The 26,734-nt window shown below is 38.4% G+C and overlaps 1 protein-coding gene and 1 long non-coding RNA gene across 2 annotated transcripts in view; one reads left to right on the plus strand and one right to left on the minus strand.

Annotated features, from left to right (window-relative positions):
- efna3a (ephrin-A3a) overlaps positions 1-7,787 on the minus strand; it is a 147,327-nt gene extending 139,540 nt beyond the window's left edge. The window contains exon 1 of the mRNA XM_073858509.1: positions 6,978-7,787. Coding sequence (XP_073714610.1) covers positions 6,978-7,087 — 110 coding nt within the window. The 5' untranslated portion in view covers positions 7,088-7,787. The remainder of the gene's footprint in view (positions 1-6,977) is intronic.
- A 3,666-nt stretch (positions 7,788-11,453) lies between these two features.
- Positions 11,454-24,816, plus strand: LOC141351511 (uncharacterized). The gene is made up of 3 exons (XR_012359787.1): positions 11,454-12,063; positions 12,163-12,229; positions 24,717-24,816. It is a non-coding gene; the product is annotated as an uncharacterized lncRNA (long non-coding RNA).
- Positions 24,817-26,734: the final 1,918 nt, after the last annotated feature.

Below are 26,734 nucleotides of genomic sequence, written 5' to 3' on the forward strand. Positions count from 1 at the left end.
ATTTCGCGTTTCTGGCAGGAATTTTGTAGACAAATAGGCTCCACAGCTAGCTTGTCTTCAGGGTATCATCCTCAGACCAACGGGCAATGTGAACGGGCTAACCAAGATTTAGGTAGAGCTCTCCGCTGTCTGACATCGCAATATCCGAGCTCCTGGTGCCAACAGTTACCTTGGGTTGAATACGCCCACAATTCTCTCCCTGTTTCTTCCCTTAACATGTCCCCATTTGAAGCGTCCATGGGGTTTCAGCCCCCTTTATTCCCGTCACAAGAACCTGATGCGGTGGTTCCGTCTGCACTAGCCTTTGTTCGTCGTTGCAAACGCACCTGGAGGAAGGCTAGATTTACGTTGCGTCAGGTTTCCAGACGAACCAAAGCCGCGGCCGATCGTCACCGTAGAACCGCGCCCCGCTTTATCTGTGGGCAGAAAGTATGGCTTTCGTCCAAGGATTTACCTCTCCGTGAGCCTTCTCGCAAGCTGGCTCCACGATTCCTTGGGCCATACAGCATTGTTAAGGTCATTAATCCCGTGACGGTCAGGCTCAGATTGCCCCCAGCACTCGGTCGGGTTCACCCAGTTTTTCATGTGTCTAAACTGAAGCCTGTGTATTTTTCCCACCTTAATCCTGTTCCCTCTGCCCCCACCCCTCCCACCCCTCAGCTTATAGATGGTGCCCCTGTGTATTTAGTTAAGTCTTTACTGGATGTGCGTCGCCGGGGTAGGGGATTTCAATATCTCGTAGACTGGGAAGGATATGGTCCGGAGGAGAGGTGTTGGGTACCGGCCCGGGACATTCTGGACCCTGGGCTGATAGAGGATCTCCGCCGGCGACGGGGTGAGCCTCCTCATGGACCGCCCGGTGGCGGTCGTGGGGGGGGAGTCCTGTTATGATTTCGGTCTTATTGGCTGCTTTGTCTTTGTTTCACTATGTGTTGTGTTTTTGTTTTGACAGCTCCACACGTGCGCGTCTTCCACCTGGTGATCTCATTACCTCTGACTTCTCTCACCTGCGACCCGCACCTGATTCTCATTATTGTCCAATCCGGTTTGATTTAAATTCCCCTCGTTTCCTTTGTTCTTTGCAAGTTCGTCTTTGTATGTGCCTGCCCGCTAGCTAGTCTAGTTCCAGTCTTGTCGAGTTTGTTATCTGTTTCTCGTATTGTATTACTCACCGAGCTCTCTGCTGCCTTGCCTCTTAGATTTCCCAGTCCTGCCATCAATCTTTCCCGATTGGAGTGTCTACTATCATCCAGCTAAGGACTCTTAGTCTGTGGTTTCTCCGAGCGCTGCTATACACCTTGCGCTGTCCAGCCGCAGTGCGCTTTCGGGCGCGTAATTCTGCGCTTTCCTCGGACCGCTGCAGTGCGCTGTCCAGCACGGACTCTGCTGAAGATCTGACCGCCTCTCTCTCTCTCTCCCACCAGGATTCCTTCTCTGTGCCCTGCGAGGATTACAGCAAGTGTATTTCAAGTGGATGTCCTTCAGTGTTTCCCACTTTGTGACTTTTGCATTTACACATACACACACACACTATTACATGAAGACATTGTTGTTTGTTTATTTTCTACACATACCCACTGATATTGTGCTACATTAAAATACCCTCTGCTCTGGGATTTCTGAGTTGTGTCGTTCGTATCAAAATGTGTGCATCGATTTTATGTGTATCGATCCATCCTATTGTTAGAAATGTAATCAATGTATCAATCCATATCTATGTATTTTTACACCCCTAGTAATTGGTGATTTTCGGTCTTGGTAAGCAAGAGAGCTCAGTGCTTGAAAAATGTATAACCCACATACAGGATGTATTTTTGCTTTCAAAGGCAACTAAAAGCTGGAAACTGCAAATGATGATCAGAACAGAACACAATGTTTCTAAAAGTTAAAACTACTAAAAATGTAATCTACAGTATGTAACCACTAATAATTTACATGCCAACATTTAAAAATGTATGCACTGAAATTATCTGAGAATCTCTGAAGGCAAAGCTATAGTTAGAATAACAAGTCTTTATACATAGCCTGCCAGAGTAGACATTTTTTGCTGTCAGCAACTGTGCTCTGTGTGCGACCTTGTTTTGCTGTGTGAGTTTGTCTGATTTTTTTTATCATTAATAGGATATATGTGACTTTAATGAGCTGCAGGAGGAAGCCCCCCCTTGCTCTTGGTAGGTCATTGATCACACCAACCAATGCCTTCGTTTTCCATGGAAGCCATTTGTCAAGATGATAATTTGCTCTGTAGCACAGGAGATTGTGCACTAAACATAAAAAAAAAATGTTGCCACTGTTTTTTCCCACCCGCTGGTCTTGTTTCATCTAATAGCAGAGCTGAACACAAATGGTCTGGCCTAATATAAGAAACGGTCCATAATGGTCCATTGCGCTGTCACCTCTGTAATTTGATTTTCTGCTTAAAATCAAAACTTTACGTCTGAAAACACAGCCCAGTCACATTTACATTCATAGGCCACTAATACCTTTAAATTGTAGCAATTCTACACTTTATAATAGTTGTTAAGTCTACCCAAAGTCCCAGGAATAAATCTTGGTTCACTTCTTAGACATCTTGGCTATGCTCCCCAGACAGCGATATAACAACACAATTGGCATGCAATTACAGATCCTATCTACTTTAATGGGGATAAACACAATCTCTAACTGCAGTCTAAGTGTACATTTCAATAACATATGTCAAACCACCAATAAAATCTAACAAAAATGGCATCGTAAATTTTGCTGTTCAAATTAGAGCCTAATTTTCAGGTTGGCGCAGCATGCAACAAGAGACGGGAGTGACTTTACTAATAAAGCGATTAGCTCCCTTACTGATAGAGAGGACTTCTTTTCTTACAACCACGAAATGAAGGATTGCATTTATCCAAGTAGTGAATAATAGTAAATGAGTTTAATCAAATAAACAATGGTCATGACACAAGAGTATATTGCTTTCTTTTAATAAAGATAATTTACATTAGCATTTACATATTTAGCAGATGCTTTTATCCAAAGCGACTTACAAATAAGAGAGCATTTTCTCAATAAAATTTAGTTTACAAAGTCATGTTTACAAGTATGACTAGAGGTTATAGCTAAGAAGGGTGAACAATAGAGGCTTTTTTTGTCGAAAGGTTGACAGTTAGGGGTTACTCGGGTGAATGGTTAATAAACTGATAACGTGTACTGTAAGGTCTTGTACTGTAAATGCATACAATGGTTTTCTTTTGAAGTAATGCATAAAAGTCTGTAGCTTTAACGTTGTGCAAATGTGCGGTAAAATCCCAAAGCGCGCATTTTGTTTTTTGTCACGGGTGCCCTGTTTTGTCCATTTCCGCATTCAGCGTGTTAAATTGAATCCAATTTTGGGTGACGCTCAGCTCATCAATGTTACTTTTCACTTAGCTGTCCAATCACAGTGGAGGACAGGCAGGGCAAATACCACAACAAATGGTGCATCATAGAACGACTGCACACTTGTGGGCTCGCGATATACTCGTCTTTCAAAATAAAATAGCAACTAGAAGAAATTCCAAATTTGGAGGTCGCACATGCGTGAGAACTTGTAAAAAAATCACAAAAACTGGTTGCAAAATGCAACCATTTGGTCGCAGTCTGGCGTCCTGTATAATAAGCAGAATGTGAATGCATTCATTGTCTAAAACGCCAAATTTGAATTTAAGATTTGGATTACATTTCAGCTGGTCATCAAACATCACTACCAAGTTCTTCCAGATGATTGACAACAAAAAGAAAATCATGCTTCAGTGGCTAATAACTTAGATGACCTGGCTTGAAGAAATAACTACAGTAGCTTCCTGTAAACCACAAGTGAACCAAAAGTGAGTTTCAAATCATTTCAAAAGCGACATATTGTGTTGCAGCTTGTATGTTTCTTTAACACACATTCTTGAGAAGACACTCAATTTTATTGACCCTCTCCTAACGTAACTCTACTCTAACATAAGCAATACTTCTGCCCTTGACCGCTGCCTAGAGCTCCTTGTGTGTTTGCAGCGTTGCGGTCTGAGAGCAGGGCTCTCGTTTGTTATCATCACACCGACAGAGGTTGACTAATTAAGGGCCCTGCTCTGATACCTGGCCATGACACAAACTGGTGCCAAGTTTAAAGGTCATGCAGCCACTGGAAATATACCCTAGGGCCACCTTGCATAGCTACACATGTACCACATCAAACTTCTCTAATTAGCAGAGAGCCTGAGAGCAGCGATGATTTAGTGTGCGTGTTTGTGTGTACCTGTGTGTTCTTCTTGTCACTTTGCGGGCACAAGTGTACTTCTCAGCTGCCGGCTTGTCAGTTCGATACGCATTTAGTACATTAGCATGCACACTTGTGTTTGCATGTGCGTGCGGATAGAACGTATCTAAATGACTTTGTGTGCGAGTGTGTGTACCATTAGACGGGACAGCTGTAATGAGCTTGGGTTGCTGGCATTGCCACTGCTAAAGCTGAGAGCGTTGCCTGCTAATGGGGCTGTGCAGATGCAATCAAAGCCCAACCGTGTGTTACTGAGTCATCCTCACCATTTGTATCCACATGCTTCATACTTATTCTGTTTGCTTGTTTATACCTATCTGAGCCACTCAGAAGACAAATTCAGTTGTAATACACCGGGATTCATCTTCTTCCAGTTTTGGCATTTTCCCCGGAAACATCATCTCACGTGATTGACTTGACTTTCCAGTGAAATTTCAAACAGATTTCGTGAGCGAGGTTTCTCGCCCCATCCATGAAACCGCTTTTATCAGTCAACACTTTTATCTGCCTCGGCATTGCGAGAGCAAGCTTTGGGCCTGTTACGCTTTGTGCCTGCATTAGCCCACGCAAAGAGCTCACCCGGCTTCACTGTCAACTTCCCTTTGAACGTCCTGGTCTGGACCAAATGCTACACTTACAGATATAGCAAAGCAGGGTGTCAACTTGGTCTGTGACGACACGCTGGGCCATTTCCCTGGCCACAAACATTCCCATGCCCTTGAGGGGCTCATGGGAACCAGTCGGTAAGGAGATTGTTGCTCCAGTTTGTACCATGCCTGCATGCGCTTTTGAGCAGCGTGTGGCCCGGAGCTTTAAGCCTCTCAGGACTGATCTGGGATCAGTATTCATGCCGTAAGGCCTCAGCGGGTTCCTCAGCTACCTGCAATCTGGGTCAGTTTACGCATTATTTTACAGATCTTTTCCCAGTGTGGGAGTAGAAATAGGCTCAATACTAACAGAAATATGCAGGTACCGATGTTCTTGCACAGGGTTCTGAAGACGCACACAACTAAGAGACGTATTCATCAACTGTAGAGTGCACCACAGAAACACAAAAACACATCACCTGTTCTCACAAATAGGTTTTTTCACTGCCACATTCTGTCTCACAGCTGCCAAGACTAATACAAGTTAACTCAAGTATTTTTTGCGATTCTCTTTTCATTCAAACACACCTGTCATTTTACCTACTGCATACTGTAAAGTGAATCAAGCACCTAGCATTTATTAACTACTAATGTAAAATATTTTAGAGCCCACTTTTTATATCTGAGTACAGATAAATAGACATCTGTAGACATCCAACCAAAACTTGTGTTCAAAGACAAAGCATAATTAAAGGTAAAGCATAACAGCATCAACAGAATGTGACACACAGGAAAACGTGTGACTGCTGTGCACTTTGAAGATGTTGCGGTTAAAATAATGAGGCACTGGGTATTAATGAGGCTCTCACACAAACACATACACACTAACTCGATGACAAACTTAATTGCCACTGCAGCTGGTGCTTGTAGGGCTAGTAGTGTGCACCAGAGGTTTGAGAGTAATGCCAAAGCCATGTTTGCAGGCACAGTGCACCCTGGCATCCATACCATGTATTCTGACTCCTCATTTAAACTGGGTTATTTCCATACTATTTCTATCAGAGATAAAGTGATGAAATTCAATCACAAGATGAAAGTGGGAATAATCTAGCAAAAAAGGAGTGAAAGTGATCAGAATGACAAGAGGAGGGGGTGAGCAGAATACAGTCAGGAGAAAAGTGGATGAGATGAATGCAAATAGACATGGCGAAGGTGGAGGAGCTGCTGGCGCTCCTTTTTATCAAAGGAGAGATAACTGTGATTAATCTTAAGATAATAACACTTAAGGCACAAGACTTCTCATTCATCACCATAACACCTTGTAATTACAGACAAAATAAATTAAAACGATGAAAGGCTGCAGTACAGAAGCCATATAGACAAGGGGACGATGTAACAAAGAAAGAATCATCTAGGATTTACTTTAAAAAAAAAAAGAGGAAAGAAAGCCAAGAGCACCAGATATCCTCACAGATTATTTAGCCATCCAGTCTGTCAGGTAACGTGAATTATCACCTGTCACCACACAAACCACAGAATCCAGTTGTGTGACAGCTAGAGAAATAAATCGGTCTGGAGGTAGAAGTAAACATGACTCCATCACGACACTTTATCAACAACTTTCTCAAAATGCGTGGCACGTGACCAGACAATCGTCACTTAAATCAAAACTCTTGTCAGTTTTATGTGTGCGCGCGTGACCTGTCAAGAGACAATGTCCGGGTAATACATCACGCCAAAAATCAAACGTAAAAGACTGTCTTCTTTCAGTAAAGTATACATATTATTTATTTTATAGTACTTGTGATTTTTAAAAAGATAATCAAAATAATAATTACAGTATATTCGACAAATGGGTAATTAAATATCTATTATTTGAAATAACTACATTTAAATACAAGAATTTGGGTGATAATGACAAACATCTAAATTATGTCCCTCAGCTAAAAAAGGAAAAATATATACATTCATTATAAATTCAACCATTAACATGACCTGAACACATTCAGGACAGGCTGTGAGTCACCTGTTCCCTTATCTGTACGTATCACCCGATCAATCTCTCCACATCCGCCGTCCACACATCAACCAAAACTTACAAACGCACTTACTGTATGTTTGAGCTGTTCCAGTACACGGCGTGTCGGTTGTTCCCGTGGACCTGGCGCGAGTTCATCCACGCGAGCGCGAGGAGGTAGAGGCACACCGCCGCGAGAGCCATTATTATATCCCTCCGTTCCCTCGCACCCTCTGTATTTTCACCGTATTCGACTCTTAGTCCACCAGTCCCGCGCAAAACTAACGTTTTTATAACATTCCTGCGACTCTGCAAGCGGACGGTCGGTCGGTCGGTGGCAAAGCGTTTATATATCTTCCCCGTGCCGCAGTGTGGTTTAGTTTGTTAGTCAGATCCTCGCGCTTTCCCCAATACAACTCCAAGGCAGTGAACCGCTCATCCAAGGCATCCTGGACAGCTCTGTCGGAATTCACCGAAGGAAGTTACAAAATAATTCTTCATTGACTAAAACATCTAAAAGAAAATAAAAGTACGGTTAAAAGATATAAGAAAAGCAACGTTGCCAGCTGCAGCTGTCCGTTTGATTAGTTGAACTTGATACCGACTGACTGAGGTAAAATCTAAACGACTCTGTCAGGGTAAAGATACCCCGAACTTACAAAACAGAATGTAAATTAGGGTCTTTAACATCTCTTATTTCTTCTGACTATTCGCGGACACACTGGTAAACAGTAATATAAAAGTAAGGCGATCGTTGGTGTCCTTAACTTAAGATGCGCTTTCTCCTCAGCCTGCATCCGCGCTGTGTGATTGACGGGATGCTGTGTTAACGGCCACGCCCCCGCCTCTCACCTACACTGTTTGGTATATCTAAATAATTGCAATTTTTAACTGTTTATTAGAGTGAAAGAGTTGTTTTGCATCGTGGAACGATTTTGTTCTTCCTCAGTGCGTTTTTTTTTTCGTAGTTTGAATCCGATATTCATCAAGGGGCTGTACACAATAGTGGCGTGTAGCTGTTTTGAAATCTGAAACAAGATGCTGAGCCAGAGGACATCAAAGCACGTCTAGATCTTTAAAACCCATTGAAGTCTAAAACCAGTTTGCTTAAGTGGTCTGTCATACAATTCAGCCTTTATCCTAAGACCTGAGCTTTGGTTTATCTTTTTTTTCAGATTTCTACCAGCTATTTTGGGGTTAGGAAAACCAATAAATATAACAACCAACTATTTTTCTTTGAATATGAAGCAGTGCAATTGTCCATGTTTGTGTACAACAGGTTCCCGTTACATAATTAAGTATTATGGTGCAAAAAAAATGTAATGTCCATGTGGACATCCAGGTGTGTTTCACGGGTTGCTTTTGATTTAGCATACATGTTTTGGTGCTTGTTTAGCATAGCCAAACACAATAATAAGTCTGTGATTTGTACAGAAAGTTGTTGTCATGTCAAGTCATTTTAGCAATTTCAATTTCAGTGCACTTCATGGGGTCTGTAAACTTTTAGGTTTATATACACATTTGAAAACAAACCAGTGATGTATGACTAATGGGTCTATCCATATCTTCTGCTCAGGAGCATATTGTAATTCCCTGCATCACTCTTTCCCTCTCTGTCATTTTTTTCAGTTCTTGCACCTCTCCTCTGTTGTTTTTGTCAGGGATGGTGCCTCTCTTGTGTCCCCTCCAGGCATGTTGCTGTGGTGACAGCGGCAAAAGAGATGAGAGAGATGGAGAACTATTACTTCTTTAACTCCATGTATCTGCCATCCTTGCACTCAGGGGTGCTGTAAAGGGGGGGTAAACAATGATGATTCTTGGGGCCCACGAGTAAGAGGGGGCCCAGAGAAGCCCCCAAAATTGTGGTGCTAAAAATATTTAATAGTAAAAATTATTAACTTTAAATTATTCTATTTGTTTCCTGGTATCAAAAAAAATGTATTTGTTTAAGAAACACAAACGTCCGTGGGGCCCTTTCCCCCCTCTCAATTATCATAAAATGGTTAACTTCGCCCAAATTGTATAATCCAGGCAACACAGCTTGACTTCACTTATAGCGCCAGCAGAATATCAACTTGACTGACAAGGAAGTGAAAATGCCTCAAAAATCTGGAAGTCAAAAACAGAAAGAGAAAAAAATAAGAAGTGAAAGAGGCAAAGGGTCGATAGTATGTTACCCAATTTTTCACAAGAAATGGTGGGTTTGTAAGTAGGCCTAAATTGTTAGTGGACCGCCCGTCCGTGACAATGATCGTAGCTTACGGCACTTTTCTGTGCTAACGCGCACGCTTTGTACACGAGACCCCAGGTCTCTACGGTAGCATTTTTCGACAAGTAAGCACGTTTATTTATGCACGTGATTTATTTGGACAAAGTTATTGACTATGCAAATTTCAAACGGTCAAAATGATTCCTTGTTCGTTCTACTGTTAAAGATAATTAACACAAGGGGTGTCCTCGACTAAGGATTTACATATTCGAATCAGAATTGTCGAATCTTTCCATAGTCGACAGATAGTCGAATCATATCTATGTTTGTCTGCATGGGTTGGGAGGGGGTCAGACCAAGTACAAATGGGTAACTTTAATTTTCTTTCACAAGCAGCACACCCAAACAACTTTCTGATAAAGTGACCGAAACTGTCTTTCAAGTGATGACCAAAGACAAAACTGATGATGCATTTATATATATATATATATATATTTTAAGGTTAAATGTATGGCAACATTTGTTTAATTTTTCCTCATAACATTTTAAAGCCACGATCTACAGAACATCACACAAAAAACATTTTGTAAACTAAACCTAAAAAACAAAAAAACAAAGGTGATCCTGCCTTGGAAACCTCGGCTACAATTCAGTGTTTTTATTACCACACTGCAAAAAATGATTTTCAAGAAAAATTCTTAGTATTTTTGTCTTGTTTTCAGTAAAAATATCTAAAATTTCTTAAATAAAGATGCTTTTTCTTGATGAGCAAAACGACCCAAGAAAATAAGTCTAGTTTTTAGACCAAAAATATTACATTTAAGGGATTTTGTGCATAAAACAAGCAAAAAAAATCTGCCAATGGGGTCAGCAAAAAAATCTTGAAAATTTTTCTTAAACACTAAATTCAAGAAAAATTAGCTCACCCCATTGGCAGACCCTCCTGTGCTTGTTTTATGCACAAAATCACCCAAATCTGATATTTTTGGTCCAAAAACCAGACTTATTTTCTTGGGTTGTTTTGCTCATCAAGAAAAAGCATCTTAATTTAAGAATTTTTAGATATTTTTACTGAAAACAAGAAAAAAATACTAAGAATTTTTTTCTTGAAAATAATTTTTTGCAATGCATAAGTTTAAATGTTGCTGTTAAAATGACTACTGGTGGCCGTTCTAATGTTAAAAGTGCATGATAAGGGAACTCAATTTTCTCCTCATGTTAGGTCAAGAAAACGCTGAAAAAAATAACAATACACAGTTTTAGTTAAAAATTCAACACTGCAAAAACACTTTCTTACTTAGTATTTTTGTCTTGTTTTCAGTAGAAATATCTAAAAATTCTTAAATTAAGATGCTTTTTCTTGATGAGCAAAATGACCTAAGTAAATGAGTCTAGTTTTAAGACAAATTAATATACAATTTAAGTGAAATTGCCCTTAAAACGAGCAAAATGATCTGCCAATGGGGTGAGAAAAAAAATTGTGAAATAAGATTTCTTTTTTCTTAAACACTTACTTCAAAATTAAATTAAAATTTTCTTACCCCATTGATATTCAGAATACAATAAAAGTGCATGATTTTATGTAAATTAATATGAAAAAAGTCTCAGCTGTGTTGGGGGCCCTGTCAAGATTCTTTTCATGGGGCCCAAAATCCTTAGCAGCGCCCCTGCTTGCACTTGTCAATGCATACAATGCCACGTCAGTTGCCTCTGTTGTCAATCACGTTCATTTCTCTCTCTCTCTCTCTCTCTCTCTCTCTCTCTAGCATCTGTTTCTCATCCAATATTACACTGTTTTACTTGTGGTACCCCAGGCCTTTGCGTTACAGGATCACTGCTAGACTTTTTATTGTATATATGCGGTAACTTACTGTAACTGCCCCATTACAGTACCATAACTGTACATGTTTTTTACAGTATGATGATTTTACCGCAGTTCCAATTTACAGTATAATACCATTACTGTAACCTAGTTTTAAAAAATATACTGCCTTTAAGGGGAATCGCACCCGGTTGCCCATGTCATAGGTCCGTAACACTTTACCACAGTGCAACAGAGTCACTTGATGAAAGTTACTCGCTATACTCCCCAAGTAGCCTCTTCTGTCACTCTCCCGACACTCCAAGGAGCCAAATCTTGGCATCACTAGTGTTTTGAAGTCTTGAGGTCAAATTTAAATCTGCATTTATCAAGCATTTATCCATAATCCTTTTCTTGTTTCTATCTACAATTCCCAATAAATGATTTACACTGCTGAAAAACATTTCACATTTTGAAATTTGCTTCACTGCTAAAAGAATATCAAATAAAATGTATTTCATTTCATAGATATATTTTATTTTTCCATTTTATATGCTTTTATAACACTATTTTATTCAACTACGGTAGCACTACCGCTGTTGTTTTTCAAAACATACAGTAAATCACTGTAAATTAAATGTTAATACCGATAATGCAATGCATATTACAGTAATGCACTGGAAAATAAAATGATGGTATTTTACTGGGGGTTTTGTGATAAGTAACTGTAGAAATTACAGTTAAGTCTAACAGTGATTCTCGCTTTATCTTCCTGTTGGAATTTTTTTTTCTCTGAAACTCAGCTATACTGTAAAAAATAGTGAAAGCAACAGCTATGCTAGTGCTGGGGAAAATATAAATGTTTCATTATATTTTTCTTCATCAATACTGTTTCACTAGTTCACATTCAGTCTTAATGATTAATGGTAAACGAACTGGGCTTGGTGTCCTCAAAGGAAGCTCTGAACCTGAGGTCTGAACCTTCAGAGAAAGTGAACCTGAGGCTTGGGCTCGAGCCCCAAGTTCAAGAGGAAGAAAGAGTGCAGTGAAGGGAGAATTGCAGCTGGACGCAGAGGCCTTGAGACTGCCTCAATGATTGACAGGCCTGAATGTTAAGGCTCCTCCCAAACCTACGTATAGAACTACATTAAAGAGATTAAAGAGAAAGGAGTAAGAGATCACATATATCATAGTTTTAAATAACTAGATGCTAACTATCTGTCTTGCTGAAACATGACTGAGATTTGATATAATATTGTGTCCTTGCAGATTCTTACCCCTGGTGTGTGATAGACATCCATCCTGTCCTGTCAAAGACTTCTGAATCTATTTTTAGGTAAGGTTGCATCTCTGCATGTTTACATACCGCACAAGTTGCATGTCTTTTGTGTCGCCATCTATAATCAGATACAGTTTTGAATGATGGCGCGATGCTGATGTGCACATTGTGGCTCAGGCGTTGCTAGGCAGCGGGAGACATTAGTAAAACTAGGTTGTTTCTGTTTGCTTTCGTATGTTGGTTGTGATTAATTCATAAGTAGTCCTGCTATGGGCACATTGATTATCCAGATAATCCATTATCATCAATCTGACTCGCTGCAGTCATGTATCCTTGTTTGGTGTTTAATTGCTTTTCCCAAGGTTTTTATTCTCGGGGCATACAAGATCACACGAAGATGGGTGCGTTCTGCTCTCTGTTCTCCGCCTCCTCTGTTAGCTGTCCCTCATTCATCTTTTTCCAGTGAAGTAATTCATTAATCTTCCCATATTCTTCCCTGTGTCTGCTGTCACGCCATTTATCTGAACATTTCAATCTCCAGCATGTTTTATTTACTTAATATTATTGCTGTAATGCATTTATTGTCACAATCAAGTATTTTTTTGATATCCCACAAAGCTCAATAAAGTGAAATTAATTAAAAAGTATATTTGCTCAGTGCAGGAGATCAAATCGAGGTTTATACTTTTGTATTTGCTGTCGTTTTTCATGTTTTTACGTTGACATTTCAGCCACAGACACCTTGACTTAAGGCTGCATGCTTACATTTACATCTTGGGTTATATCTGTTAGCTGTGGATTATGGACATAATCGTATTTGTGAACCCAGCAATACATTTTTGCTCAGTGAAAAGCATTTTTCCTTGAACTTGTTAGCTGACCATAGTACTTACACTTACAGAACCTTCAGTGAGAAAATAATTAATGTCATAATATCAAAATGCGATTTCTTGTTATGGTACATCAGTTTGTGTCAATCGTAAATATTCAATTTCTTAAAGGGGCCATGGCATGAAAATCTGACTTTTTCCATGTTTAAGTGCTATGATTGGGTCCAGTGCTTCTATCAACCTAGAAAATGTAAAAAAGATCATCCCAGTAACTTAGTTTTGGTAAACCATTCTCTACAAGCACATGGAAAATAGGTTGTTGAAATTTGGCTCTCCTTATGATGTCATAAGGAGCTCTTATTATAATAATACCATCCTTTAATCTGCTTTAATTTGCATAGAAAGAGAGAGAGAGAGAGAGAGAGAGAGAGAGAGAGAGAGAGAGAGAGAGAGAGAGAGAGAATAATTCACAGCACAACTTAGTTTCAAATACAATAAACATAAATCATTGTGATCAGTGTTTGAATTTCATCAGCTCATTTGCATTTTAAAGGACACACCCAAAACGGCACATTTTGGCACACACCTACAAAGTGGCAATTTTAAAGGTGGAGTGCACAATGTTTGAAAGCCAATGTTGATATTTGAAATCACCTAAACAAACACGCCCCTACCCCAATAGAATCTGGACCTTCTTTTAAAGGCACACCGCGGAACTTTTTGGCCACTAGGGGGTGCTAGACATGTATTTTTCACACCTAGAGGCCACAAGCGCCGCAGCACTGTCCAACTGGCCAACCTTAAAACGAAACTAAAAACTAAACATTTAAAACACTAAAAGATCAACATTTTGAGACATCAGGGAGAAATGCAGTCATGTTACAACTTTCTGATGAGGAACTCGTGGCAGAAGCCATTTCTCAGTCTGAAGGTTGCAGCCTCCGGATGTCGTATTTCTAAGCTGCATACGTCATCAAGACTGTCTTATTTCAGAATATTAACAATTATAAAGTTGACTATTATACTTAGTTAATCATAAGTTGTTGCAGTATGCTTATGACTTGCGAATGTAATGCTCAGTTTACCTTAATAAACCAGGCTTGATGATGTATGCAGCCTGCATATTTGACCTCCGGAGGCTGCAGCCTTCCAATTGAGAAACGACCAAAGTATTTCCTTGCCTTTTTCGAAACAAATATTGTTGTACGTCTCTCTCTCTCCCTCGCCACTAGGATTTTCCGCAATGGCGCTTGTTTTTCCTCTCTTTTGTGTGAAATTGTCGCTCCAAATCCAAGTAAACCGATATGTTTAGGTCTGCCGCTTTGTAATACGTCACGCGAGTGACAGCGGAACGCAGCAAATGAGAAAGAGAGAAGAGAGAAACGCTCGGATCTGATTGGTGAATGAATAGGGTTTGGTTTTACACTGTGTGAGTTTGAGCAAGTTTGACTGCTATAGCATCCTGGATTGTAATGTAAATATAGACAGTAAAAGAAAGGTAAATACGTGAACACGTGAATGCAGCATCTCAATACAGGGATCTACATGCAAGATAATCACCGTCATTTATAAAGAAGATCGCATTTATGTATGAATCAAGATCGTGAGTTTATATAAAAAATTGCCTTAAAGGGGAATCGAACCCAGGTCGCCCGTGTCATAGGTACATGACACTAACACAGTGCCACAGAGTCACATAATAGAAATGGCTTTCTACACTCCTTCAGTAGCCTCCAGCAAAATTCACGTTAAAAACAAATTGTGTGGAGGAAGTGACGTATGCCGTAAAGCAGTCGAATTTTGTAGTTTTTTTTGTGCTCTGGTTACTACCAGAAACCTTAAGTTTTAAAGTACGAGTAAAAGCGATACAGACCCCGTCAGGCTATGGTAGACCAGAGCATGTGAGCGGTGCGGAGCGGGAGCGGAGCGTTGAGCGGTGCGGTAATATTTCCATCAGAGCGCAGAGCGCATTTCCGAAAATTCCGCTCCGCTCGCTCAATACGCTCAGCACCGCTCGCTCATCCCAGAATGCCCTTTGGTAATTTGCTAGTTCGAGAATCTGTAAAAATGGCTAGCAGTAAGTTATGGAGTTCAAATATTGTTTTAATGAAGTCGCCAGCCTTATATATACATGAAAGAAATGAAACTAAGATGACAGAATAACTGTAGCGTCGTCTGCATCTAGATGCAGTTTTAAAGATTAAAATAACTTTAATCCAACTGATCAACATAAATACAAATATATTTGTACATAATGTAACTGATTGCTTACCAGCATTAAAACCACTTAAAATAAAAACATTTATAGTTCTTTGTGTATGTACAGCAGCCACTCCGTGGATGAGGAAGCTGTAGCCAAAAACGCCGGTGCCTTTAGTATTAACTGACTGAACACTTGACTTACCTGGACATTTAGATATTACATTTTTTTCATCAACAGATCTGTGTGGAACATTATAAACTTTGATGATAATCTGCCGACTCGAACGATTCAGCACGTCCTCTATTTTACAGAGAGTCCGCTTAATTAACGGCTTTTCGTTCGGTCCGCGTGACCTAAACATTTTTGTTCTGTAATTTGTTCTCGTATAGGCTATATTTCTACATATTTTCGACCATGTAACATTTGGGATAAAATGTACGTTGTTATAGATAGCATTTAAGCTTGTTCTTGTTCTGAAATAATGAAATGTTTAGTCTGACTGAAATGATCTATCCAGATTAATTTAGCCAAAATAATGATTTATTCGTTTTCATAGGTACATGTTAATTTATCTACTAATATACTATTGAAAATGCCATAAATAAATATTCTGTATTGCATTCGTTTTGTACATTTACAGGTTCATAAATTAAACTGATCAACACAAATACAAATATATTTGTACATAATATAACTGATTGCTTACCAGCATTAAAACCACTTAAAATAAAAACATTTATAGTTCTTTTTGTATGTACAGCGGCCACTCCGTGGATGAGGATGCTGTAGCCAAAAACGCCGGTGCATTAAGTATTAACTGACTGAACACTTGACTTACCTGGACATTTAGATATTAAATTTTTTCATCAACAGTATCTGCGTGGAACATTATAAACATTGATGATAATCTGCCGACTCGACTGATTCAGCACGTCCTCTACTTTACAGAGAGTCCGCTTAATTAACGGCTTTTCGTTCGGTCCGTGTGACCTAAACATTTTTGTTCTGTAATTTGTTCTCGTATAGGCTATATTTCTACATATTTTCGACCATGTAACATTTGGAATAAAATGTAAATTGTTATAGATAGCATTAAGTTTGTTCTTGTACTAAAATTATGAAATGTTTAGTCTGACTAAAATCATCTATCCAGATTAATTTAGCCAAAATAATGATTTATTCGTTTTCATAGATACATGTTAATTTATCTACTAATATACTATTGAAAATGCCATAAATAAATATTCTGTATTGCATTCGTTTTGTACATTTACAGGTTCATTAATACTGTCTAATTTTAATTTCTTTAAGACACTGTGTTCTGTTTTTACCGATGCACTGTAAATTCGCACTTAAAAACCTTCTTGTTAAGAAATTGTTCTTCAATTTATTTTAGTTTTTTCAAATAATATATTTATATAATATTATAGTTTGTTAATCTTTTTCTCGTAAGGGGAACGAATTGTTATAATATTTCGTAATTTACTTATTACATTTATTATAACTTAAAATTGTGAATTAGTAAAACATGTGGATGTCGTGGAAACAAATTGTTAATTTGAATTATATCCTTATCAGTTAAACTAGGTCTAATAGCCAACACACAACTGTACATAACTGCTATTTATCAGCTAATACTTTAATTAAATGCAATTATCCAAGAACGTCGGTACAGAAAACAATTAGGCTTACTAAATATTTTTTTTATGTCGGAGCGGGATCTGAGCGGGAATTGGTTTATTTGCGAGCGTGAGCGGAAAGTTAACGGAGCGCTTGCTTGGGCGGTGAGCGACTGAGTGGAGCGCTTGAACAGTAGAGCGGAATATTTAGCGGAGCGTCACACCGCTCCGCACCGCTCACATGCTCTGTGGTAGACATGTCATTCAACCTATTTAAAGTCGATGTACTATCACAACGGTCTTGAAAATTTATTATGAAGGTTGAAAAATTACATGGTGTCGCTTTAAAAGACCCGCCCCACACATACGCAACCCGGCAAGGATGTCAGTTAGTAGACACGCTCCTTACTACTGATTGGCTTTAAGTGTGTTTTGGTAGTCGGCCCGTCTCCTTTTCCAAAGCGTTTTTCAAACATTGTGCACTCCGCCTTTAACATCCTATAATCAATTATTTATATGGTATTTTGAGCTAAAACTTCATATATGTGCTCTGGGGACACAAAATATTTATTTGACATCTTAAAAAAGTATTGTGCCATGGCACCTTTAAATGTACCCCTATCAAAGCGTAAGCATCTTCTGATTCATCTGCTTTTAGCTGGTCTGGGTGTGTGTCTGTGTGTGTGTTTGTGCCATCATTAATGCAATTGATGCTGTTAAGATGCTTGTGCAAGTATTGTGGATTACGTGTTTGACCGCAATGGCCCATGATTCTGTTCATGAATTTAACTGCATCTGTACTATTTACGTCCCTGTAACTCACTTGGTTTAAGTGGGCTTAAATAAATTGTTAAAATGATGCACACACATGTAAATGTAAGAAGCAAAGTAAATGTGCACTCTCTCTCTGCAAATGTCCACATGTGTGTGTTGGTGTGTATCTAAGTGTAAGTATATCAGTGAAGCGGGCGGGTCTGAACTCCAGGTGGGCCTCTACTGTTTGTACCCTTGAGCAGCTACTTAACCTGATTCGCTTTAGTGCCGCCCCAGCTGTACTAATGGCTAATGTGATTGTGGAAACAGAGGCCTTGAATAAAGGCATCTGCCAGGCAAATCGCTGGTAATATTCTGCAGTGTCACGACTTAAATGCTGATTTAGATTGAGGAATGAAGGAATAAGAGAGACGAAGAAAATGAGAAAAAGAAAGATGTACCGAGACATAAAAATTTGATTAGAGAGATGGATGACAAAAGAAAAGGCGAGAGAGGAAAGGGACAAGTCAAGGAATAGGCCGCAATAAAAAAGTGTGGTAAGAAATGGCTGAAACAAAGAAGATAAAGTTGATGAAATGACATTGACAGTTGAAAACAGAATAACAGAACAGAATTAAAGATATGAAAACAGTTGTCATCGCTCTTTACGGTTTCAAATACTGTTGTCTCTACATTCAGTTTTTTTTATAGCCTGCGATAATGAATATGATATCGCCCAGCTTGTCAGTGATCTAGTACAGCTTTATGTAGTAAATGCCACTCCATCTGAAAGTAATTGATGAAGATTTACTGCTAATCGAGGAACCGGCTTTACTGGCGAGATGTGCATGACAGGCGCGTGTGATTTATTGTGCAGACCTAATATATATTTAGAAATGTAAAAACTTTTTTCATGTAAAGCTGCTTTGAGACAATTCAACATTGTAAAAGTGCTAATTAAATTAATCTGAATGAAACATTGATCATTTTAGTTAATTTATCATGTGTTAATTGTGATAAAACATTCTGTGTTATAAAATCACCATTCTTTATATTTGCTTTAGTTGTTTCGGGTGTTATCCAAAGCTACCCCAAGAATAAAAATATAGGTTTTTATTTTGGTTGTGACTTCATACAGACAATACAGTCAAATGTATTAAAAATGGTATCAACCCCAATCAATGACTGTGTGAGCGCAGCCAAAAAAAACTCGACAGGTGGGATAGTTATTCAATAGGCCCAATAGGCTTGCTTTTAGTGACTTGATCTTGAGAATATTAAAAGAAAACAGAGATTCAAAGTGTACAAATGTGTGTAATCGGTGTCGCCAAGGCTGAAAATGTGTGTGCTGTTTATTTTTATAGTTTTAAAGAAATACGAAGAAGCAATAGTTTGAAGCGGGGATAGTTGACATGTTTTAAATTGTCCTTTTCTTATAAACTCATTTATTGATAGCTCAATTTGTGTAAAGGCTGTTCTACTTAATATGCCATGGTTTCACTCCTAAAACTAATTACAAACTAAAAGCCAGAAGAGAGACCAAGAAGAAAAATTATATTATCTAAAATACGATTTAACTCAAACTGACAGGGAAATGCATATAAGCCAAATTTGATCCGATTGCAATAACAATATTCTGAATTTGATGTAAAATAACAAGTAGGTAATTGCTTTGTTCCTATCAAGGCAGTACTGCCAGTTCAAAACTGGTGATACTTAAAGCCTAATTTCACCCCAGAAATAAATTGTGTCATTAATTACTCACCCACACCCGTAAGATCTTCATCCATCTTCGAAACACAAATGAAGTTATTTTAAAATGAAGATACTTTCTGAGCCCCATAGACAGCAATGCAGCGCATAACTTTAAAGGCCCAGAAAGGCAGTATTAAAGACATAATTAAAGTCGTTATTTCCAATCTTTATTTCATGAAGCGATGACAATACTTTTGGTGATCAAAAAAGTCTGCATATTAGCAAAACCAGCACACGCATGTGTTTTAAATGCTAGCCATAGACATATTATACATAGATGCCACATTAACGGTTCACATCTACAGAGTGGTCGAATGAGGCCACTATATATAAATATGTGGCTGACTCACAATGCTTGTGTTTAACGCATGCATGTACTGCTTAAGAGACTGACTTAAGCCAACCCAAATAACCAATACGTTAAATCAGCTGTATCACTGACACCCAGGGCTACGTCTTTAGTTCCTCTTTAAACCACCAAAGATTTAGTTGTGTACAGCAAACCAAATGCACAATCCACATACTGGTCAATAACTGGCCTCGTACCAACCATCTCCACTGACCAAGCAGCAATCAGACCGATCGATTAAGGAAGTAATTAAATAGGATGCCCAATGAATCCGTGGGTGGTCTTCGCTTGTTTTGTTTCTCTTTGAACATTTCCGTCTTTCTCCACACCTCTCTCATTATCTCATACACTGCGTTGCCTGCTCTGATAAGATAAGCAGTGTAGTCCTTAAGGATTTAAAGACATTTGATTTTGGCCTTGCCTAAGCCACTAGTTTAGGAATGACTTTGCTGAGCTCAACTTGCTGTTTAGTCTGAGATTAGTTTGAGAGTGACTGATGACTCTTACTGACTGATGAGGCCATGCTAATGTACAACCATGCACTAATGTTGATCTAGGGGAAAATGTCCTCAGTTGACATTGATGTGTCCAAAGATAGATCTGACATCTTTTCATGTGGTCTAACTTTGCATTTTAAAAAAATAGGTTTAAAGTTATAACAAAATCCTTATAAGGAAGCCATATTTGCAATGTTTCCAGGTCTTGTTAAGAACAAGACAAACAAGACATGTCGATTCTGGGCATGCGCAAAGTTTTTCTCCAAGAGGATTTCAATCGATGAATGATGGTCTCTTATATTTTGAGGCGGGACTAGAGCGGCCATTCTGACTGTTGCAACCCACACCCATTTATATCAATACCAGTGACTCATAAATATCTTTGGTTATAAGCAGTGTTATAATTAACCGAGTAAACCAATTTTGCTTTTGATTTGCTGTATAATGTTCTTAAGAGCTAAATATATTACCTATAGACGGTTTCATCTGATGCAAGTGCGGTGACGCAATTGCGCGTCTAAGCATAACTTTACTTCCGGTCAGTTTGTTTGATGGTCTGACTAGTTGCTAGGGTTGGGAACAGAGAACAGGAATAAATGATATAGTGACTGCATTAATACATATTAATTCACTTTACATTTAAAATATTTTGACAGTGATTAATAAACACAAATGGAATTGTTTAAGGATTGTGCAATATTTTTCATATGTCTTTTATTATATGTAATCGGAATCGGAACTGGGAATCATTAGGGAGAACTGGAACTGGAAATTTTTTTTATGGTACCCAACCCTACTAGTGGCTAAACTGAACTCTTGAACAAATACTTCGTCAAAAATAAAACAAATTTTGGTTGCCTAAAGACGAGGGAAGACAGTGATCATAGATCCCGCTAGACAGTCCCTCCAGAAAAACGCGATTATGCGATCGCATGATTCAATGCATAATTAGCAAAGTCCGCATATTAAGCTGGGGCCAAAATTTTTTAAATACGCCGCACTTTTGCTGCATAAAGTGCAGATTTCTGCTCGCAAAATATGCCGGGCTTGCATGGTTTCGTAATCCCTACATTGTCGTAGCAGAAAGTCATATATATCTTAGCAGAAAGTTGAAAAATTTTGCATTTACTTCACACATGCGCAGCCATGTCCCCTGTTGTCATGGAAATATTAGGAAGTGACGTAATTACGCGACGTGAACATCAATGAAAAGCTGCAAAAGCAAGTTCACGCAATTTTGGCAAGTTTGCGCAATTTCATTGCATAAAATTGCATAAATATTTTTTTAAGAAAACGTGCCGCAAAATCAAGGATCTGCCAATCTGTAGTTAAGTTTACGTACATTATATAGTACACATTTTACTCAGTAACGTTAGCTAAGTGTAGTTTTTGATATGCTTTAGCTATGATTTGAACTAAAGTAATTTACGTGTTGTTTATTAAGCTTTTTATCAGCAAAAAACTACTCTAAAAGGACTTTGTTGATGTTGATTCTTTGCGGAGTTTCCGGAATTTACGTTTGTTCCAAGAAAGCCGTTTATTTATGTTGTTACGGCTGAAACCGTCTATAGTCGACTTGCTATCAACAGTCTTCAACCTTCATTACACTTCTTTAGTGACTTAGCAAATCATTTTGCAGACACTAAGATGATTTTAGTATGCATTTTACTGGGGCAAAGTAAAATGTCTACCAATCTTTGCAGGGTAAGTGCCAGGAAAGACGACGGGTATGAGTCATAATAATTATTGTACAACAGAGGTTAATTCAATGAGATTCGAGAACAAAAAGCTATTATAGTAATGGCTTCTTTATGATGTCATAGACGGGTGATAGTGATTTAAGACCAGATAAATTGCTGCTTCAAGTTGTTAAATTCTGATTAGATTTTATACTGACAATATTTAACTTTATAGTCACCTACAGTAAAGTTGACCTTTAAATTTGTGATGAAATGGAAAAAAGTCAATATAAAAGTTCAAAATTTTGGGTTTATGTCCGATTTTCAATTACAAAGGCTTCAAAATATTTGCTAGCACATTGAGGGTCTTTTAAAATCTATAAACAATCAGGTACACAGATTAAGTGTCCGTTAACTAGTATTATTCTCCGATGTTTGCCTTTAACCTGTATATATTTTAGTTTGCTATATTTTATACCTTCAGTATAAATGTGATTCCAAAGGTTCAAGATAATATAATGGTGCTGTTGACCTTTTTTCCTGATATGGGGAGATGAAGGCAGATGGGAGGTAGAGAAAGGCTCCCACACAAGATTTAGAGGTAACACAGGGGATCAACAGAACCCTGAGGGAGAATAGATGAAATGTCACATTGGCTATCAGCGAGAGGGCTCACTTTGTGTTTCGTAAGTGTCTGTGTGTGTAGAAAATATGCTCCTTGAGACATAATACTTCATTTGGCTTTTTTATATAGGTAAGTGATGATATTAACGTCTGTGTTTGGAAGAGCAAGAAACCGCTTTTTTTACCTGGGGCATATGGTCATCTGCGTGTGTTTTTAAAGATTACATTCATTTGCACCAACACACTGTGCAGAGGGCAACTCATCGGCCCTTGCTGAAGGAGGAAGGAGAATTCAATGGGTGTTGATTACGGTGGGCATAACAGGTTGCCCCCCACTGACTTCATCAGTGTGTGTGTATGTGTGTGTTCGTGTACATGCGCCCTACAGGTGACCTGCCACTTTCATTTCTTATAGCCGTGTAAACCTTATTATTATCAAGCTATGGCTTTTATGATTTATTGTGGTTTAAAGTTGACATGAAACGTTATTCATAACCTGTTGACATTGACATATTTCTTAGTGAAACAAATAATGAAAATGCATGAGCAGTTACTTTACCAATGTTTTTGGTATCTCAAAAGGAGAGTGTATATGTAAAATAAGTGGAATGTTAAATTAAAATGGTGAATTGGGTGGACTTTACTAGGTAAGTTATCTAAAGATTTTTCTTTATTTGTATTGAAGATGAAAATATGGTACATTGCTGAGTATTTGAATTGGGTAAACCAGTTTTTTTTTTTTAATTTATGATGCCAAGGACCCCCAAATATGATGACCCCTTTTGTGAGGGATCCTTTTTGTCAAGTTATATTTTTTGTATATAACAAATATAATTGGCTACAATGAAGTGCCAATGTCCTGCAGATTTGATCTCCAACCCTAATAAAACCTTGCCTACCTGCAGGTTTCAGGTGCCTCTTTAGACCCTGATTAGCTATTTCAGGTGTGCTTGATTAAAGCTGGAGCTAAACTCTGCAGGACATCGGCACTCCAGGACCGACGTTGCCTACCCCTGACTTAGAATAATGCTATTCAATTCAAATGTATTTGTACTGCAGTAACTTTGACAATAAATATTATTTCATAGCAGCTTTACAAGGAATACTGCCTTACAAACCCCAGGGAGTTACAAACCCCAGGAAGGTAAACACACTAGAAAGATAAAAAACAAATTTAGCATAAACAATTTTTTAAATGTATCTGGTACGAAATAAAATATAAACGTAATTTTGAAACCCAAAATAAAAAGTTAATTTTACCTTTTTGTCTTTTTTATTTTCTGGGGACCTCCTAGAACCTCCTGGGAGTCCCGGGACCTCAGTTTGTAAACAACTGGTGTACTACTACTTGGCCCAAACACTGTAAAAAGTAATACATAAATCTAACTTATAAAAATTGAGGCAAGTGATTGCATTTGATGTTTTAAGTTGAGTCAACTTGTAGCCTTTTTCAAGTATAATAAACACTGTAATATTACTTAATACAAACGCAAGATAACTAATAGTATTACTCAGTTTAATTTACTTTTCTTGGTACAGGTAACTTTTTTATGGTTTGTTGTTGTTTCCATAAACATGGATTTAGACTTTATCTTTCTGTGAGATGAGGGCACGAATTGTTTATTCAATCAACGCGCTGGGAACTACAAGTCTACTGCCTAGTTAGCTATGTTTACTAAAATCATTCATGTAGTTTCAACACAAAATTATTAAGTTCATTTCCTTCTTACAAATTTAAGTGGATTATACATGATAAAATTAAGCTGAATTTACTCATTAAAGTGTTCATTTAGATTTACTCAAATTATTCATATTTTTATGTTATTTTAACTCAAATTTTGATTAAAAAAACAAGAAAAAATTTTTTTTTAATACAGTTTACTCGTTTTATCTTTGTTAAGACACAGAAACACTTTTTATAGTGAAGGTTGAGTTAACAAGATAAAGCTATGGGGAATTACTTTTGTTGTTGTTTTTGTTGCGCAGGTTTAAAGGGTTTTTTTTTGCAACGTAATATTGATTGGATTTTAAAAAGTGAGTGTTTGACCAAAACAAGAGAGAGGAGGAGTTAAAAATATATTTTTTTGTTAAAAATAAAACAGCTTTATTTCTTTGGAGTATGCACTGAGAGTAAAATGTCCTGCATTAAAAATTCTTACTTTGACTTTAAAAACCCCCTTCAGCTCACCTATCAGATATTTAAGAGCACTGTATGAATTTTATATCCCACTGCAGAGTTCCAGTCGGTTCCATAAGCTGTCCGGTATTTATAGCGAACTCTGGAGACCGGCGACTACCTCAGGAGTTTTCAGTTGCCGGTACATCAACCGTTGAGGTGAGCTGTGAACCAATTGCTGATTTTGTTGTTAAAAGCCCTGGGGCGGGAGGTTCAGTGGGTCAGTCTGTGGCGTCTCATGTCTTCGCGCTGTCGGGGCCTAAATGAGGCGAATGACCTAATTAGCTGTCTGAATAATTGCCGAAAGCCTGTTTGAGGTCTGTTGAGGTCAGTTATGTGTGTGTATGTGTGGCCAGTCGGAAAGATATAGGTTTTTATTTCTTCAGGAGATGAAAACATGAATGAGTAAGCTCATATTTGAATTATTTGTCGAATAGTTTGTCATAACATACATCTGTCTAGTGAGGGGGACGAGACCCAGTCCGTTGGTTTTCAAATACAGTCAAGTCTGAGTCAAGACCGAGTCTTTGAGGAAGCAAGTCTGAGTCAAGACCGAGTCCTTTAGGAGTCGAGACCAAGACCATAAAAACATGTCAGTTTTCATATTCATGATTTAATATGACCCCTATTAATAATCAACAGTTAAGCCTACAGACTAAGCTAGATTGGGAATTGTTTAGAGGAGCAGTCTTAACGTCTTAATGTGGACTATGCTTTTACTATCTTAAAAAAATTCCTACCACATGCTTCATCTTCTGCCTATTTTTCTAGAGATAAATAAACGTCTCTGATGGCAGTAACTTTGCATTGCACCATGAGGTGTCATTTTCATTTTGCTGGACCATCCCAGATCACAACATGAGATCTCGCGAATGCAGGTATGATCACCGATAAAGTCATGGCTCCGCCCTGCGGAGCTGTCCGGCATCTAGCCAAAATAGAAGCTCTGCGTATTTGTGCCGGAGGGCTGCGGATGGCCGGAGCTGTGACGGATTCGGAAGCAGTCAGTGGAAATACACACATAGACTTGAATTTAAACCGATTGACTCCGCCGCCGTTCCGCAGCGGATCCGCAGCCTTTCCGCAGTCGGTGGAAATTGGGGGTCAAAGACTCAGTCTGAAATTAAGAGTCCTTCTCCTGCCACTGTGAGTCTTTGAAGGAACAAGTCCGAGACGAGTCAGAGAAAGCAGGAATTGGTCTCGAGACCGGACTCGAGTACTACATCACTACATCTGTCTACAAACCCATGGGCTGTGTTCCTTAAACCTAATGCTGCCTTGCTGTATACAGCTTGGCTTACTTGCTTCTTTCATAGGCAGGAACTCATGGGGATTTCACTTACAATTGAGTTCAGTTGTGTCTGGTATGTTGTTAAGCTAATGGTTTAATCCTTTAATAACCATCACAAATAATGAGGAAAGTAGTTAACCGTTAATGAGACTTATGTTTTATTTTGATTTGTAAGCTCCATGAACAATCCATATGATTGTCCCTTAGATAATAAGAATATCTTAGGACTTTTTGAAAGATAAATGACACAATTATGTAAACATCTACGATCTATAAGTACTCTCATACCTTAAAATGAAACCTACATAGGCACCTTTCTAGGTTTTGGAACAAACCCATGATGTTTTCCTCCACTTACAGTACATCGTATAACAATCTATCAGCTTAGCAGTGAGCCGTATTCAAGAAAGAAAGATCTCCCAACCGTCCAGACCTGAGAAGTCATGTCAGGGTATTGTGAACTACAGTCATGTTTATTTCAGAACCCGATACCAGCGCAGAAACAAATGGCTGCTTTAGGCTGTGTTGCTGATCAATTGCTAGCACGGTGGAATCACAGAGATTTTATGGTGTAACATCTCATGTTTTTATTCTTAACACTGTTCGGTTATTGCATCAGAAAATTTAGTTCAGCTTCCTTGGCCTGGTGCCTCATGAGAGTTTTGCAGAATTTTTAGAATAAAATTGTGACTTCGACAGAGTCTCAAAACCTTGCACCTGTCTAAAACAATTTTGGCATGGATCTTTTCATCTTTCAAGAAAGTTCCTAAACTAGCAAGGTGAAAG

The sequence above is a fragment of the Misgurnus anguillicaudatus genome, chromosome 20, assembly GCF_027580225.2.
Source record: "Misgurnus anguillicaudatus chromosome 20, ASM2758022v2, whole genome shotgun sequence".
Classification (NCBI taxonomy): Eukaryota; Metazoa; Chordata; class Actinopteri; order Cypriniformes; family Cobitidae; genus Misgurnus; species Misgurnus anguillicaudatus.